This window comes from Notolepis coatsorum (genome assembly GCF_963971535.1).
Source record: "Notolepis coatsorum genome assembly, chromosome: 5".
Classification (NCBI taxonomy): domain Eukaryota; kingdom Metazoa; phylum Chordata; class Actinopteri; order Aulopiformes; family Paralepididae; genus Notolepis; species Notolepis coatsorum.
In genome coordinates, this window is record NC_140169.1 from 125,555,797 (window position 1) to 125,568,475 (window position 12,679).

At 47.9% G+C, this 12,679-nt stretch overlaps 1 protein-coding gene across 4 annotated transcripts in view; it reads left to right on the forward strand.

The window, feature by feature from the left end:
- LOC311228786 (tyrosine-protein kinase Fyn) overlaps nt 1-12,679 on the forward strand; it is a 94,645-nt gene that overhangs the window by 64,940 nt on the left and 17,026 nt on the right. For all 4 annotated transcript variants that reach the window (XM_084314724.1, XM_084314726.1, XM_084314723.1 and 1 more), the window contains 2 exons: nt 3,936-4,198; nt 7,561-7,657. In XM_084314724.1, the coding sequence (XP_084170850.1) occupies nt 3,946-4,198; nt 7,561-7,657 (350 nt within the window). In that variant the 5' untranslated portion in view covers nt 3,936-3,945. The remainder of the gene's footprint in view (nt 1-3,935; nt 4,199-7,560; nt 7,658-12,679) is intronic.

The following is a 12,679-nucleotide window of genomic DNA, read 5'->3' on the forward strand; positions in this document are numbered from 1 at the left end:
GTGCTGCTTGATTGATAGAGGGGAGAGGGGCTCCTTCCACCCGGCTCCCCACTTGTACGCCCTCCCCCCCGAGGAGGCGCAGACCTTTATATAATTCCATGGGGTGGGACACACACACACACACACACACACACACACACACACACACAGGGTCACATTCTCTCTCCCCCTGTGTGTGTCTTTAGTGAGTGTACTTCCTACTCCTCTCACAGTAGAGATGGAGGAGAGGAGCCAGTGGGGACAGCGCCAGGAGTTAGAGAGAGAGAGAGAGACAGACAGACTCTTATCAGCACCCTGTCTTATAAGACTTGAATTTATAGTCCATCTTTCCTCGGGCTGATAAACTACTCAGACACACGGTTATTTTCATATTCCTTTTTACAGAAGGATAATTAGATGACATTAATTGCCTCGGATAATTATAAAAAAAATTAAAGACGCCGCTGAAAATCCGTTCTGTTTACTCGTGCCAGTTCTAAAAAAGAATGGGACTGTTTCGTTTTTGACGAGGCAAGTGGTGTGGTACCATCACATTCCACTTACAAACAAGCCATTCTGAAAGTATTTCAAGATGTCGTCTTGTCTGTAGTTTGCGGTTGCATCTGCGTACATTGTTCCCTAAACTGGGAGCTGTAGCGCACAGCTCTTGCCGCTCTGCTCTACAGCCTGGCGTTCCGTGGTGGAATTTGGACCATAAATCCAGTGACCAGTAGCAGTGTGACGATATGCAGTATCATGCCACAATATATCGTCAAAATGTGACAATATGCATCTTTGAACATCCATTCATTTTTTATTGTACTTCTGATCATACCCACAAAACTGCCTCCAGAATATCAGACTCGGCTAAAGAGAAAAGTTAATGTTTAAGATGCTCAGGCTTTCATTTTTACTATAACACATTTACAATTTCTTCCACACGTGTTTTTAACACTTTAAATGTGTTGTGTATTGAACAATTAGTTTGGTGTGGTTTTTCCACCAAAAGTGTTCAAACACTATTGAAAATGGCTCAGCAGCACCCCTACACCTGTGCCCCTCATTGAGGATGTAAGGATCTATGAAGCCCCGCCCCTCTCATGTCTTCCCCCAAGCCGGTTAACTTTCTCTTTTTCCACCTAGACAGTTTGACAAAAATGTGTTTCACCCAAACACAACTATATCGCTGTATTGTTTTCATGCATAGATCACTAGATGTATCAACTTATGATATGACTTTCACGTTAGCATTTCACGTTAGCAGTTAGCATTTCCCGGATGACGACCTGACCATGATAGGTCGCAAGGATTTTGAGGAAGTATAGAGAGAGGCCCCCCCTCCAGTGGAAGGATGTGAAAAGGGAGCTCTGCACAAAATAACAATCTATAGTAGAGTCAAAGTCATGCCTCCAAGAGGAGTTAACTGTGGAAAAACTCATTTTTGAGTGGAGGGGGCCTATAAGAAATGTCCAACATTTTCTTCATTCAAGTTTTGTAAAAAAATATTCTGATAATTGTATGGAGATCTCCACTGCGCGGGTGATTGGAGTTGGACAACCCAGCATTGAAGTGAAGGCCACGATCTAGCGGCGAGGCGGGATCGGGGTGCTGGTCCTGAGGGGTCCTGGGGTGGGGGGTGCGAATGGGGGAAGAAACAGTATTTTTTTTTTGTATCCACTTTTTCTCCCTTTTTCTATTTTTCTCCCATCCCAATTTCATATCATCCAATTCAACCCTCCCCTGTCTCGAACGCTGTTTCTTGCCTCCCACAAGCCGGCTGCAATGTGGACTAAGTCATACATAGCACGAGTCCCCTCCGATACTCGAGGTAACAGCAGTCGCATCTTTTCACCTGCGCGGCGTGATCTTTCAGCGTCAGGGGTCTGCGCTTTGGAGGGGCGCCGCCCCCATCGCTTCTTGATTCTACTGCGCAGGCGCACCAACCGACCTGTAGGAGTCGCTGTCCACAACGCCCGATCCCCACCCATCAGTTTCCCACCCCCTAATACTGCCAATGTGTATTAGTACGGACGACCAGCTAAACTGAAAGCAATGTGGAGCACTGGGCTCGAACAGGCGAACCCAGCGTCTCCAGTATTCGTGGTGAGCGCCTTGCCCACTGCACCACGTAGCCGCCCGGGGAAGAAACAGTCTTTTGTGGTTATATATTGTGATAATATCCAATTGTGACCCCGGTATCAGACTCATTCATGTCCTGAGTGTCTAGTGAGGTAGCCAGTGGCTCCATTTTTTTTTTTTTATAAATAAACAAGCCTACACCATTCTCCTCTCCTCTCTCGACGCCTTCCGTAAAAGCCACTGAGCGCTGCTGAGTCTGACTCCATGTCCCCCCCTCCTGCCGGCCAGCCTCCCTGACACCGGTGTGATGAGGGCCGGCTATTCCTCCTCCCCGGCCACGACAGAGACACGCTCTTTGTGCAAGTCATCCAGGGCTGGGGGGCGATGAAGATCCCTGCTGTTTCTCACAGACGGCGGGAGCTCTAATAAGTGGAAGGATGTCATCCAGAGAGAGAGAGAGAGAGTCCACCGCTCCGGCTCTTAAACGTCTCGACCCACTTTACCATTCTGCGATATTTTTCACTATTACTGGACAAAAAGATGTGTCTCGTCATTGTTTGGTCCCCCTCTGTCCATGTGTGTCTGTCCTGCTACTGCGAGTTCTGCCTTTACTGGTCTCCTTGCACTGCATCCTGCAGTAGGGATGCCCCGATCGATCGGCCAGCGATCGGTATCGGCCGATATTCAGTATAAATATGAGATCGGTGAATTCCTTATTGCTTTATGCTTTATTTTCGCCGATCGTGAAAACCGATCGAAAAACATGATCCAATTCATAGCGGAGATCTCACTCGCTGAGTTCTGTCTCAGACACACAGAGCTGCAAACTGCCGCTCCACCTCCTCCTCCTCCTGCCCCTCCCTTCCCCGTGTAAACAAGCTCCAGCAATAGTCTGCTCTAGTGCATACAACCTCTGTGAGCTAACGTTAGTTACTGTTTAAACAAAATTAAATTACCCAGTCAACTATTCACTTTTAGTTTAATACATGAGGCATTGTTAACGGTATCTAGCCGGCTAGCTACTGATAGCTCCTGATATCAACAAATGCTCCAGTAATAGTCTAGTATTGCATGATAGCTCACGTTAGCTCACGTTAGCTCACGTTAGCTCACTGTTCAAAACGAAATGTCCCATTAAACTACATAGTTCACTGAGGCGTTGTCTTAACGCTATCTAGCTGGCTAGCAGTAGCTACAGATAGCTCCTGATATCAATGTCTTATAACATTGATTCGATGCGTATTCGAGTTGAGGGCATGCTGAATGTGATCAATAGGGTCCAGCTGCAGCGCCGGAGAATCCTGGCCGTAGCTGGAGGCTACTCGAGTACACACAGACAGTGGAGCTGTTTGCAGATAGCGAGCATTTTGACTTGTTGCGTGGTGGCGATGTCTCGCAGATAATACAACTACAAGTATTATTATATAATATATATTTTTTATTAAAAAAAATAAAATAAAAAATTATATATACAAAAATATATATATTTTTTTTATACCAAAACGATCTATATCGATATCGGTATCGGCCGATATGGCTCAAGACGATCGGTGATCGGTATCGGTGGCAAAAAACGTGATCGGGGCATCCCTTCCTGCTGCACTTCTACTGTATTTATGTTTTTATTATTTTGTAATGTTCTTCTCACCACGTGGCCCAGGTCGTTATTATGAATGAGAACTGGTTCTCAATTAACTTACCTGGTTAAATACAGGCTTACAAGTCTGTTTTCATGTACAGTACACACAGTGAACGCAGTGTCCTCTCTCTCTTCTCCAGATGGGGTGTATTATTTTATTGATTCCTGCCAGTCAATCTCATTCTCTCTCTCTCTCTCTCTCTCTCTCTCTCTCTCTCTCTCTCTCTCTCCTTCATAGATTATAGATAATGGGCTGTGTGCAATGCAAGGATAAGGAAGCAAGCAAACTCACGGCCGACAGGGACACCAGCATCTCTCAGAGCGCCGCCGGCTACCGCTATGGGGCCGAACCCACGCCGCCGCAGCACTACCCCAGCTTCGGGGTCACTGCCATCCCCAACTACAACAACTTCCACCAGCCCGTCGGACAGGGCATGGCCGTCTTCGGAGGGGTCAACACCTCCTCGCACACTGGAACTCTGAGGTCTCGTGGCGGGACAGGTACAGTTTATAGACCCCCCCCCCCCTAAACCTCCCCTCACCACCTCGCCTTGGCTCTACCAACCTCCGAGCGCCCCCCGACCCCTCCCTCCCTCCCTCCCCTGAGGAACGTCCGGCTGGCGTTAGCGTAGGGGCTTTGTGTGTTGGGCTCATTGTTTATGTAGGGAATATTCCTAGTCAGGATATCCTTTATGTTCGACTGAGCCCGGGCCGCTCCGCAGAGGAACTCTGCGTTTCCACTCAACTTAGCAGGAGTCCTCCCTCTCTCTCTCTCTCTCTCTCGCTCTCGCTCTCGCTCTCGCTCTCGCTCTCGCTCTCGCTCTCTCTCTCGCTCTCTCTGGATAATTTTCAGTCCCTGTTTAATCCTAATCCATTCTGTGGCAGGAAAGCAGATGAGTTTAACTTTTAAATGTTCTCCTGGTGGGGGAAATTTGGGCATAACCTGTTCCCTTTCACCCTCCCCAATGACACAGCTAACTGGCTTGCCACACAACCCTCTCCCTGCCTTACAGCCACACAACCCTCTCCCTGCCTTACAGCCACACAACCCTCCCTGCCTTACAGCCACACAACCCTCTCCCTGCCTTACAGCCACACAACCCTCTCCCTGCCTTACAGCCACACAACCCTCTCCCTGCCTTACAGCCACACAACCCTCTCCCTGCCTTACAGCCACACAACCCTCTCCCTGCCTTACAGCCACACAACCCTCCCTGCCTTACAGCCACACAACCCTCTCCCTGCCTTACAGCCACACAACCCTCTCCCTGCCTTACAGCCACACAACCCTCTCCCTGCCTTACAGCCACACAACCCTCTCCCTGCCTTACAGCCACACAACCCTCTCCCTGCCTTACAGCCAAACAACCCTCCCTGCCTTACAGCCACACAACCCTCCCTGCCTTACAGCCACACAACCCTCCCTGCCCTACAGCCACACAACCCTCCCTGCCTTACAGCCACACAACCCTCTCCCTGCCTTACAGCCACACAACCCTCTCCCTGCCTTACAGCCACACAACCCTCTCCCTGCCTTACAGCCAAACAACCCTCCCTGCCTTACAGCCACACAACCCTCCCTGCCTTACAGCCACACAACCCTCCCTGCCCTACAGCCACACAACCCTCCCTGCATGTCCACTACAGAGGAGCTGAACTGGGTGCATGTCCACTAAAGAGGAGCTGAACTGGGTGCATGTCCGGAATGACGCGTTTCACATACAGTACGATCGTTGCGTCTCTTCGCATGGTTCGTTTTGCTGAATGGAAAAAACTCACAACGAGTCCCATGACCCTATGTGAGAAATTGAGTGGGGCCTCCACAAACAATTCTGAGATGAGTCAATACAGATCTGCATAGCCAGAGGCTAGAGAACCAGGCCTGTGACCTCATCCTCTTTGTGGCAAACAGCAGAGGTGATGCATCTTGTGTCTTGTGATTAGTTGGGGAGGTTACAAGAATCTGAGAGCTCTCAAAAGCCCCACAAGGCTCTCTCTCTCTCTCTCTCTCTCTCGCTCTCTCGCTCTCTCCCCCCTCCCCCCCTGCTCCTCATCATGTGTATAGCAGCAGGTCTTTCCCATCCACACGAGCCTTGGGTGGGCTCTTCATATCAACAGTGGCTCTCAGGGAGTTCTCTCCATGGTACTTTGGAGTAAACAAACTAGATGATGATGATCAGCCAGTGGGAAGAACCCATTTAACCATTTAACTCTATAAGACACTCTAAGAACTATTTAACATAACAAGCCACGGCAGACCCCACAGACTGGAGACCTGGAGGCACCAACCCCCTGCTCCTCTACGTAAGAAATGCAATGTTGTATGTGTTCTTTCCTTTGATAGAACTCCTGACTTGATAGTGGCAACTGGCGTTGGGGGGAAGTTGTGGGTTACGTGGGCGTTGTCGATAAAGGCTGTATGAATCTGCATATGGGTGTATTTCTATGTCCAAGTCACCTCCTCTGGGTTGGAGAAGAGCTCAGGATCCGTCTGTCCCCCAAGACTCTCGCACGCATAGCCCTGTAATGTCAGTTTCCCATTGCTCTCTCCGGGGTTCGCACAAGGTCCTTGAAGTGCTTAAAGTGCTTGATTTTTTTACAAAATAAACTTGAGGCCTGGAATTCCTTTCAAAACAACCCATTTTTAACAAGGTGCTTAAAAAGTCCTTGAAATTCAAATCAACCATTCACATTGAATGTTTTGTTCATCCATGATCAAATTGTTCTGAATCAAGAAATCGTTTCCCCCCTGATTTAATCTGACGAGTCGCTGTTTCACGCACTCCAACTGCGTTTCCTCATTTCTTCGCGTGTGATGCTCTAGCGCTGGCAAGCAGGCCAAGAAGATGCTTAAAAAAACAGCATTCAAAAGTGAATTGTATCCTTCGAGTGACATCCTTGAAAATGAAAAACAGTGCTTGGAAAAGTACTTAAAAGTCCTTGAATTTCATTTGACAATGTCTGTGGGAACCCTGTCTCTCTCTCTCTCCCTGCTGGCTCTCCTTCCCTGATGCATTCTTAGTGACGAAGCTACCATATTAAATCCAGCAGCAGTGATGTGCTCGGTCCCCTCTGCAGGAAAGCTCTTTAAGACTATGCTGGTCCTTTAGCCTGTCTGAGGGGAGTCGGAGTGGATGGAGACAGGGCTGAGCCCCGGAGCTTCTCTCCTGGGACAGCTGAGCACCCTGAGCATCTCTGGCATCGCTCCGCTCTACTCTGAGGCCTGTTAAGCTCCAACAGTTGTCTGCCTCCTGCTGTTATCATCTGAGACATTTTCTTTTGTTAAGGCAGAATTTCTCCATTAGATTTGATGTGTGTTGTGCTCTGTCAGCGGCCATAGGGGGTGGGGTTCCAACATGGGGGTGGGGACCCCCAAAGCGGGCCTGAAATGTGGGTGGAGGAGGGCACAAAATAAATACAAATCATGTTTTATTTATATCATGTATAGCCTACCTGTAGATGCTTTTATCTTGTGAAATAAAGATTTGTTTGAATCATTAATCAGGTTGAAAATTCACTTCATGTCAAAAGTCACTATTCTGTCTATGCTTATCTATGTATGAGTTGCAAACAGCCATCCCTCTGTTTCAGGTGGAGAACCACTGCTCTGTGTGTCCGCTTCAGTAAACATGACTATCCTCATCTAAGACTCACTTCCAGACACTGTCACTCATAGACTTGGCGGAGTTTCACATAAAATTCAACAAGGCTTTCTTGCGTCTCTAAGCCGGAAATAGTTTATCTTTTTTTAAGTAGGCTATACAATGCTTACAGTGCACACAAGTCGCTTCAATGCGATTCCCAGGTTCATTTCTGTCCTGCAAATCGCCTGAGTGCTGACACTGTGTTTTCTTCTCCTGCAGGAGTCACTCTCTTTGTGGCACTTTACGACTATGAGGCGCGGACAGAAGACGACCTCAGCTTCAGGAAAGGGGAAAAGTTCCAGATTATCAACAGCACGTAAGTAAACCTCTGGAGCCGATTATCTTTTAACCGCCTGCACCCAGAGGGGAACGCAGGTTTCTGCATTACCCCCCCCCCCCCCCCTCTCTCTCTCTCTCTCTCCCCCCCCCTCTCTCTCTCCCCCCCCCCTCTCTCTCTCTCCCCCCCTCTCTCTCTCTCCCCCCCTCTCTCTCTCTCCCCCCCCCTCTCTCTCTCCCCCCCCTCTCTCTCTCTCCCCCCCTCTCTCTCTCTCTCCCTCTCTCTCCCTCTAGGTGTGATGCTAGCACTGTCGTGTTTTAGGTGTAGAGTTACAACTGAGGTAAAAGTGATGGCTTGGTGAATTTAGTGTGACAGCACTTTTCCCTGACAACCTGAGCAGCAGCAGCAACTAGCCCAGTTTAAACTACATCTAAACCGGGTGGAGCAGGGGCCATTTAGCGTGCGTCTGTCTGTCTGTCTGTCTGTCTGTCTGTCTGTCTGTCTGTCTGTCTGGAGAGACAGCTCCATGACTGAGTGACGGCTCTCCGCTCGCGCTGGCCTCCGGGCTAAGATGGTTTTAATTTTCTGTACACGAGCCTCCCTCGCAGCGTGCCGTAGTGACTCACGGCATTTATTAGTTTTTCTGTCATAGATCTGTGTGTTTGATTATGACTGACTAGGTAGATACGCTGCTGTCTCAGTCGTCCCCACCAGGGTTTGGCTCCAGCATCCTGTCCTTGCTGGCCTCACTGGACACTGTGCTGCTCTTCAGGCACATTCCACTGTATACCTCGCTCTCCGCCCCTCCTCAGCCAGAGCAGGAAGACACCATCATTAGAGCCATCTTTCCCTCCCTCCTCTCCACTCCACTCCCTCCTCCTTCTCTCCTTCTGGGCAGAGGCTGAAGAAGAGCTGCATCCCCGGTACTCCATCATTCCTCCCTCCCTCCTTCCCACCCTCTGTCCGCCCCATGCCTGCTCCTTCCAGCCTGCCCCCAGCCTCCTTGGGTCTGACTGGGGCTGTTTCAGCTGAGCACACTGACCCCTGCTGGACAAGAGGAATAACAACATGCTGGAAGCTCACCAGCTTCAGTAGGCCTCAGAGAAAGCCCAGGCTGGCAGACAGTAACTGACAGATGCCTGTCCAGGCGACACTCACGTTAGCAGCTATGGGACGCCCTGGGGGGGGTTGGTGAGGGGTTGGTGAGGGGAGCCCAGCACCACATGGCACACAGAACAGACTGTTGTTCTTTTTGCATTGTGATGCATCCTCCAGGAATTTATTATTACTAGGGCTGTCAAAATTAATGCTTTAACTTTGGAGATTAATTTAAATGATTTAAAGCATTAAAATAAATTCATCTAGATTAATATATGGAGTGAAAAATCTTCAATCTTAGCGCCGCGGATATAAGAAAGAGGGCTAGCTGAGTCAATGTTGGTGGTTTTGTTGAACATTTGTATTTCACAGGAGAGAAACTGTATTCAAAGAAGGCTATTAAAATAGTCTTTGAATCTAAATATACTTTCTTTGTGTTGATTTTACATTAATTCCATGGTTTTACTCAAGTAAATATCGGTTACATGCTTCGGTCTTAAGTAGAAAAATGCTATTTTTAATCTAGATTAATCTAGATTAATTACAGACAATTGTGATATTAATTAGTAAAGAAAAGTGTATCTATTGACGGCACTAATTATTACACATACAATGTGTCACATAGGCCACTGTCCAAAGCCCATGAACGTTTATAATCAGAGCTGTCTTCGACTAATAGTCAACTCATTTAGTAGACTAATCTATTAAAATCTGTAAAATATTTGTTTTCAACATGCAATATTTGTAGTGACGTCTTTAAATACAAACCAGCTGGCTGTGAACACTGAATGGCAGATGAATGGTGCCCAACTGTTTGCCGTAAAGTCTGTTAGACTGTTGTAACTACTGTCCCAGTGCATCTGCACACTGCCAGGCTCTTGCTGTAAAGTCCCTTATAGACTGTCATAACACCTCTGTCTGTCCGGCGCAATCACAATAGCTGCCAGCGTTTCGCTCTGCAACTAAAAAGCATAGCGATCGACCAATCGACTTAACAAAGACCAAACTGACCGATCAATCGACTAATAAACGTTATGATATATTTTAAAGGATGGATTCCAGCTCCCAACGATCTGTCTCCATAGCAGAGAGGGAGAGAAGGGGAAAGGGTGTCATCCTAGCTCAGACTTTGAGATTTATAACCCGCTGTGAGCAGTGTTATTATTCAGCAGCATCAGGAAATACCTCTGTCATTTCTTCTCCCGCTGAATGGTGTAAGAGCTGTCAGTAAATTAAATCCTGCATTGTTCTGATGGATCTCCAGGCTAGCCTCTCTCTCTCTTGCTCTCTCTCTCTCTCTCTCTCTCTCTCTCTCTATCTCCCTCTCCCCTCTCTCTCTCCCCCTTTCTCTCTCTCTATCCCTCTCTCTCAATCTCTTTCTATCTCTCTCTATCTTACTCCTTTTCCGTTGACAGAATCCTGTGTTTAATTATTCGCTCATCAGTAGTCTCCACAGGGAGGGGGGGATTTGAATCCATTTGGAAGACGGGGAAGAGGGAGGTTCTTTGTTTACGGCTGTTGTTGTTTTCTGTGGTGGAGCGGAGTTGGTTTAAGGGGCTTGTTGCTGAAGACAAGAGTAGTGGAGTGACAGATTGGAGCCCAGTCTCCCTTCTGCTACTCTGTGGGTCTGAGAGCATCATGCACACAGACACACACACACACACACACACACACACACGTACATAGATATACACGCTCACATCCCCACACATACATAGATACACATACACACACACACACACACATGCACATACATACATAGATACACATACACACACATACACACACAGATACATAGGCAGCATAGATACACACACACATACTATACATATCCACAAACATGCAGACACACAAACGCATACAAACATCCACAAACACATCCAAACATTCTCTCTCTTTCTCTCTCTCTCTCTCTCTCTCTCTGCTATGGATACGGATCGCTGGGAGCTGGAGTCCATCCCTCTAGCGTGCCTCATCCCTCTGTGCTGTTAGCGTGCACGCTCTGCGCCCCACCTCCGCAGTCCCTCTGGAGGGATTCTCCAGCCACGCTCTCTCAGAACAAAGGAAATCAGGCCCGTTCCTGCCTGTGATGATGTCGTCCCAAGGCAATCGTCATGTTTTTATTCAGCACAAATGAAAGACCACCAGTACCCCTCCCTTCGCCTCACTCTGTCCTCTCTTTCCATCCAGGCCACAGTGGTTAGCCTCCCCCACTACTTACTCACACACACACACACACACACGCACACGCACACGCACACACCCACACACAGAGAGACTTACACCCCCCACTTGTGCATGAGGGATGTGGCTGTAAACAGTGCCTGGTGGTACTGTGTGTGTCAGAGAGACATTGTCTGTTAGTGGGGGGGGGGGGGGTGCAGGGTGTGTGTGTGTGTGTGTGTGCCTTTTTAGTCATGGTATATGGTAAATTACTCCCCCTAGCTGCTCCTCAGGGAAGCCACCTATCGATGTGTGTGTAAGCAGAAGGGAGGTAAGGAGGAACGAGTAGGAGAGGACAGGAGAAAAGAAAGGAAGAGATGACCCCGAGAGAGGACGAGAGGGTGGGGACCAAGGAGGCAAAAATAGATGAATGAGGAATGAGGAGGAATGAGGAGGAGGGGGGAATTCTACCAGAACAGGAAGACATCGAGATAATGGAGGCCAAGTGAGATTTTAAAGCCGTTTACTTCAACCTTCATTTATAATGCAACATATTACTCCCCCTAGCTGCTCCTCAGGGAAGCCACCTATCGATGTGTGTGTAAGCAGAAGGGAGGTAAGGAGGAACGAGTAGGAGAGGACAGGAAAAAAGAAAGGAAGAGATGACCCCGAGAGAGGACGAGAGGGTGGGGACCAAGGAGGCAAAAATAGATGAATGAGGAATGAGGAGGAATGAGGAGGAGGAGGAGGGGGTACTCTGTAGAGATGAAGAATCCAGTGAACGGAGCTAATTAAGGATGGAACATAGACTAGGAGGAGGGTGTGGAGACAGGCTGATGAGGTAGAAGTATGGAGGAAAGAAAGCACTTAGAAGTATGGAGGGGAATGGAGGGATGTTGAGGAGAGCTTGAAGGAGGCAGTAGTGAGCAGTAGGGAGGACATGAGAAGGGCGGTAATGGCCGCGTAGGCGTACAGGCTTAAAGGTCTCTCTCTCTCTCTCGCTCATCCATCGTCACTTCTCTTCTCTCCTCTTCTTCCTCTGTTGCGATCGGCTTGCGAAGTGAAGATGGGTGGACATTCATTCCATCTTTATTTGTTCTCGATAGATCATTGAGAGTGAGCTCTCATTTACAATGACGTCGAGAGGTGCAGCACATAATACAACAACAATATAGCAACAGAAAAGTCAATCAATGAAACAATTTGAATTGAGTAAAACAACTACAGACTGGGGTGAAATGTTTGACTATATTGGCTTCAAACTGACCCATGGATACTAAAGTATTGAATTTTAAAGTGTGATAGGGTCCAGAGTTCCAGTCCAGTAATGAAGTGAAGGGTGGAAGAGCATCAATAATGCGCTTTATACAGAAACGGAAATAGTTTGGATACATACAGTATAATATAATATACTGTATGTATCCAAACTATTTCTGTTTCTGTATAAAGCGCATTATTGATGCTCTTCCACCCTTCACGATATGATAAAAGATAAAGAGGACAAATTCCATGCTGTAGCAATGGGATATAAATGGTCATAGTTCCGGTGTGTTCTAAGTGGGCGGCGGGGCTGTTGGCACTATCGCACACACTTTTGTCTCAAACAATATACAAGTCAGAGAAACATTAATTTGATGTGAGAATGTTCAAAGCCCCCATTGTCGTGTCAGACATTCGTCCGAGACATACCTCCGTTTTCACGGGGCCTTTAGAGAACCCTCTCAAGCTCCCATTGGTGGGCTTCTGATGAATCCCATTGGTCTGCTCAAGGCGGGGGTGTTAGAATGAACACCTTTCAAA